General features: G+C 41.5%; 1 protein-coding gene across 1 annotated transcript in view; it reads left to right on the top strand.

Annotated features, from left to right (window-relative positions):
• Nucleotides 1–3943: 3943 nt before the first annotated feature.
• Nucleotides 3944–6475, top strand: part of LOC308285154 (meprin A subunit beta-like) — a gene marked incomplete at both ends in the record, with an annotated part of 41184 nt that continues 38652 nt past the window's right edge. The window contains one exon of the mRNA XM_080725871.1: nucleotides 3944–4340. Coding sequence (XP_080581997.1) covers nucleotides 3944–4340 — 397 coding nt within the window. The remainder of the gene's footprint in view (nucleotides 4341–6475) is intronic.

The raw sequence follows: 6475 nt of genomic DNA, 5'->3' as shown, positions 1-6475 counted from the left end.
TTAGAATGTTTGGATTTTGAAATAACTATTTAAATGTAACTGTATTCTAAAATAATTCTAACTGGATAATTATGTTAACCACATGAACCCTAGCGTATTCTGGGGGGAACATTGCTTGGCAGATCTAAAAGACCAAGTTTTTTTTCATTAAGAGGTTTGGTGTAGAGGGAAAAGTGCAGCTGGCCGAATATAGAGCCCTGGGGGACATCGGTCAACTAAGTACAGTATAGGGTTTAATGCCTATTTGAAATGTATTTAGAAATACTGAGCAGCAGTGTTTCCAATGTCTTCTGAAATAAGCAGGTCTAACTTTGACCTCAGTTGTATACTGTTACAATTGATAACTTTCCAGTTGATCATACATTATCTCTCTGAATCGTATTGCCTTCTCTTCCGTCCCATTCCTGTTACTGTAATGTGTACTGCTTAAAGATATTACACTTGGGACTTTCTTATTAGTTAAGTCAAGATAGCAGCAATTAGTATTGTCTGCTACAGCACTTTCCGAATGATGTAGCTGTTTGATAGTGTCAACGTCACTTGAAATATTAAATCATTTCATTCCGTTTTCATTGTTGTCTTGTTCCAACCCTTTCTGGATTAGGGCCCACTGAACGCCGGAGGCAGTATTATGTCAGTTTTATAGTTGACCCATTTCAACCCATTTAGACCTTGTTACTTCAACCATTATTTTAACCATTAAAATAGCAGATATACAAGTTCACAGCGCGGCACAGAGTGCCACATTGCGAGTGCCGTGCTGCGAGCTTGTAGATTTGCTATTTTTGAAAAGCCTTGAAAATTTGTGCAATATTATATTTTTGACCCAATTCTATAAATGTAAGCCTATCCTAAATCTTTTTAAGGATTTTGAAAACGCATGTTTCTGCGTTGACCCCAAAGATTATAGGTATTTGGCCGCAGACCCCCATCTAAAAAATATGTTGTTCCAGGGACCCCCCAGAAGCAAATTTGAGTGACAAATGTTCACTTTAAAAAAGATATAGGCCTATTCAAATATCCGCACAAAAAAGGAAAGATTTTTCAAAACTATCAGATCCACAAGCTCGCAGCGCGACACTTGGTACTGTGCTGCGAGCTTGTAGATCTGCTATTTTTCAATAGCTAAAGTATAGGGTCTAACATTAATGAGTTATATGTCAGTTGATGGTTATCATGTCAGTATCAAGTCAGTATTTTATGACATTCTTCACCTGAAGAAGAAATGCTTCTTTTGCAGTATCATGTCAGTATTGTCTGTATAGTGTCAGTTATCATTATTGAAGATGGAATCGACATGCTCCATTGAGACACTAGATGGCGCCATACATTAAGAATTTGAAGATGTTTAATAATTATACTGCATACAACCATGTCAATTCGTAATTATATCACACACATTATTGCGACCAATCGCAGTTATGCCAATATTATATAGTATGTCAGTCTAACCAGTGTGGCTGGTTCTACAGACAGGTATGAGAAGCCCTTTAGGCCAATATTGCATAGTCAACTCGCATATACATACATACTTCACTTGCACATACATACATAATGGTCCTTCACTTGCACATACATACATACTTCACTTGCATGTACATACATACTTTACTTGCACATACATACATATCGGTACATTATTTGCACATACATACATACTTCACTTGCACATACATACATACTTCACTTGCACATACATACATACTTCATTCGCACATACATACATACTTCACTTGCATATACATACATACTTCATTCGCACATACATACTTCACTTGCACATACATACATACTTGATTCGCACATACATACATACTTCACTTGCACATACATACATACATACTTGATTCGCACATACATACATACTTCATTCACACATACATACATACTTCACTTGCACATACATACATACTTCACTTGCACATGCATACATACTTTACTTGCGCATACATACAGTGTTGAAAATGTATATGTGCATGTTGAGTTTGTTTAAATGTGTGCAAAAGTATGTATATATGTGTGTGTGCAAAAGTATGTGTGTGTGTGTGTGTGTGTGTGTGTGTGTGTGTGTGTGTGTGTGTGTGTGTGTGTGTGTGTGTGTGTGTGTGTGTGTGTGTGTGTGTGTGTGTGTGTGTGTGCCTGAGTATGTATATAACAGGAAGGCACAATGATATATCCGGAAGGGACCCTACAATTAGATTCCCTACAGTTAGATTTCAAATTAAAGCTTTTGGAAAATATATATAAATGTAATAGTAAATTTGAAATAGATGCGTGTTTGATGCTTACCCACCCTGGGGGTGAAATAGTATTAAAATAATACGATGCAGAGGTTAGTTGGGCTGACATATAATACCTTCTAAGATTAGGCAGTTAAAACAATAAAAAAACGTACAAAAAATCCTTTCCTAATAAATACAATCTCAGTTTGGTTTGCAGCTCATAAACATATGAGAGATATGCCTATACCATCTCAATTTTCTCCTATATGGGGTAATGAACAGTTTATTCCGGCCAGAAACGGACAGTGATGGACAAGCTACTTGGAACATGTAAGCTAAGCTACAAGCTACTCTTGATGAAAGCTTAAGCTACAACGAAGCTACCCACAGAAAATGTAGCAAAGCAAGCTACAAGCTACACGGCAAAAGTAGCTTACTACAACAAAGCTACTATTTTTTTTTTTTATCAACTTCATACAACTTTCCACCAAACAAATAGGCAGGCAAAACATGCTCAGTTCGATTGATTATTATAAAACTGGAAACAAGCCCTCATGTCTGGTTTTTTGTGTCATCCTTTCATTTACTTTTTAAAGTAAATGAAAAAAAAAATCCTATTTGAACTGGGGACCCCACTCTGACAAGCAATTGGATTTAGGAGTTGAGGCATTACATTTAGTTTCACATTTCTGTTCCACCTACATTTTGTGAAAATAGCAGATCTACAAGCTCACAAGGCCTCGGAACACAAGCTTGTAGATCTGCCATTTTCACAATTTGTGCCTCTTTTACTTTATTGTCAATTTGGCCAATGTTTGACCAGTTTTTTATAGTTGTTAACTTTTGATGCAGTTTTGTTCTTTTATCTATATTTTTTTAGGTATTAAAAATGTCTAAAAGGTCCTTAAATTGCCACTTCAGTCATTAGTTTGCTTTAAAGGTGAGAATATGTTGGCTGTCGAAACAGCTGATAAGCTGCAGCCAGCGGTGGACAGTAGGCTAACTGAGTAAATGTACTTGAGTACTTTTACTTTTATTTGTACTTCAAGTAGCTTAAAAGCATGTACCGGTATGTACTCTTGAATACATACGTTTATTTAAAAGCAAGTACTTTTTTACTCTTACTTGTAACATTTTGACTGAGTGTAGGCTACTATGGATTGGAGTAAATGTGACCAGGAGTAGGCTACTCTGTACTCTTACTCAAGTAGGCTACTCGGGTCAAGTAGGCTACTGTCCATCTCTGGCTGCAGCGCAGCGCTTCAAGCCTGATTTATGCTCCCCCCCCGGAGATCCACATTCTAAACAAAGCAGCCATGCAGGTCGGACGCGTTTTTTCTCGCTCCTCAACTTCTCGCCGGAGCCGCCGCCGCGCGCCAGTAAACTACTCACCAGGGACAAAGGGATGGATATTTTTATCTTTTCTAACGTTTCTCGTATGGTTTACCGACTCATGCTTGAGTTCACCGTGGATCCCACATAACTTGGATACGATGGATTATGTGCAGGACAGAGAGGAATCACACAGTGATTTTTATCTCCACGGTGGGTCGGAATCCAAACACCTTGGCTACGGGAGAATGACTGTCTTTGGTGCGCTGATCTCAACAAAGAACAAACCCCCAGTTGGCAGTAGTATGGACAGAAGGTCCTGTATTTACTTTTTGCTGCTACTCTGTGGAGATATAGAAACCCACCCTGGACCTGTTGCAACCCGACAGATGACTCGCAGACTCGCCGCCGTTCTCGCAGCCGCGGATGGTCTTTCCACGGTCGACTCATCGCCATTGTCGACCAGTGAGGTTACCAACACGGCCAACTCGGAGGAACCACGGATCCACGAGGGACCACCCGACCCACGGAGCACCTCGGACGTCGGTGTGTCCACCCCCGCGCCGGCTCCACCACCCGACATCGTGGCTGTTGGTGCCCAGTTCGCGGCAGTCGGATCCCCGGAGATTACCAGTACCACCGAGCAGGATGTCCCCCCGCTGGCCCCGCCACCCCCCAGGGATCGAAACCAATCATGGCTGTTGGCGTACCTCGGCTTTGATACAATCTGCGCCGGCGCCGCCACCTCGACACCTCGCGCCGATGAAAGAAGCTGGATATCCCATTGTCTAGGTTCTCAGACATCAACGGGACATGACCTCCCCCCCACCCCCAGCGCCCCCCTACCCCCAATACACACGGATGTGGACTCACACACAGGGGAAACCCCCTCCCCCAGCCCTGATAATGGCTATTTGAACACCTCAGACATGAAAGGTACTTTTGTGAAAAGAGGACTGAAAATGATTCATCTCAACATCAACAGTTTGAAACCCAAACTGGAACAAATCAAAGCTATGTTTCTTGATGGTAAGGTACACATTTTAACCTTCTCAGAGACTAAACTCGATGACTCATTCTCAGATACTAGCATTGAAATAGCCAATTACACTGTCATTAGGAATGATAGGAACAGGAAGGGAGGCGGTGTTTGCATGTATATTCACAATGATTTAAATTTTATCATTCGCCCTGACCTACACCACAGCTCTCTTGAAACTGTATGGGTCGAGATAATTTTTGAACATGCTAAAAATATACTAATATGCGCAGTCTATAGACCCCCTGACCAGAATGACTTCTTTGAGCTGTTTGAGGAGAGCTTAGCAAAGGAGTATTATGCTTTGGGCGACTGGAATGTTTGTGCTTTGCGTAAAGAAGCACCCCTGTTCAAGTCCTTTAATGGGTTATGTAATCAATATGGTCTCACTCAGCTCGTTACCGTACCTACCAGGGTGACGGAGCACTCCCAAACCCTCATAGATCTCATCGTAACCACAGACAAATCCAAAGTCACCGCTAGCGGGGCTATTGTATGCGGTCTTAGTGATCATTACATGATCTACTGTACGCGTAAAATACACAAACCCAAGGCTAGTGGTCACAAAACAGTGGTAGCTAGAAGCCTCAAAAACTACTCCAGTGAGGCATTAAATCACACACTAGCGAATACTGACTTTTCTTCTGAACTGAATTGTACAAATGTCGAAGGAGCATGGTGTGGTTTTAAAACCAAATTGACCAATGCTCTAGACGACGTGGCCCCCTTGCAAACCACCAGGGTTAAAGCCCGCCAAGAGCCATGGTATAACTCAGATATAGCCGAATCAGCTAAACTCAGAGACAAAAAGTACGATGAAAAACGTAAGTGTTGCAAAAAGCTTAGGAAAAAATTCAACCCTGACCTCAATATCCAAATCAAACATCTTACTGCTCAGTGCAAGAAACTCAGAAACCAGACGATCGCACTATGTAGATCCGCCCAAAAAGACTACATCGACACCAAAATCGACGAATACAAAAATAAACCACGAGACCTATGGAAGTTGCTTAACAACCAATTAGGCTTAAAATCTAAAAACATATGCCACAGCATAAACATCAAAACGGACGCCGCTCTCATTTCTGACAAATGTGAAGTAGCTACCCATCTTAACAAAACCTTTACCACCATGGCCCATTCACTGGTTGAAAGACTGGTCGCCCCATCTGGGCGGTATGGTATAAATTTTGTTAAGAAATACTACAATAAACTGGGTGTCATAAAAGACAGTTTTAAACTTGCCACAGTGACAACTGATGAAGTGTTTAAAAAACTGAGTGCCCTACCTCAGCACAAGGCCACTGGCCTTGATAAAATTCCAGCTAGATTTCTCAGAGATTCAGCCGCCACCATTGCTCCAATCATTACCCACATAATTAACCTTTCCATCGAACAGGGTCATGTCCCACAGGACTTCAAACTAGCAAAAGTAACCCCCCTGCATAAAAAAGGTAGCAAACTAGACCCTGGAAACTACCGTCCCGTTTCCATTCTCAGCTCCATATCCAAAGTCATGGAGAAAATAGTCTACGAACAGATTGCAAGATATCTCGATGAGAATAATCTGATTTACGAGTTCCAATCTGGATTCAGAAAATCTCATTCCACCGACACATGCCTTCTCTATTTGACTGACCAAATCAAACGCGAAGCGGATGACGGCAAATATAGCGGCATGGTCATGATGGACCTCCAGAAGGCATTTGATACCGTAAATCATTCTATTCTGATTGAGAAACTAAAAGCCATCGGTCTTGACAGCGCAGCAGTGAGTTGGATGCAATCTTACCTGGTGGGGAGGGAACAGGTGGTGGAGATTAACGGTACCATGTCCCCCCCCCTCCCAGTAAGCTGTGGTGTTCCTCAAGGTAGCATACTG

The sequence above is a fragment of the Nannobrachium achirus genome (assembly GCF_963921795.1).
Source record: "Nannobrachium achirus genome assembly, chromosome: 5".
Taxonomy (NCBI): Eukaryota; Metazoa; Chordata; class Actinopteri; order Myctophiformes; family Myctophidae; genus Nannobrachium; species Nannobrachium achirus.
Note: the sequence above shows the minus strand (reverse complement) of the source record. Positions and strands in the feature narration are given on the sequence as shown.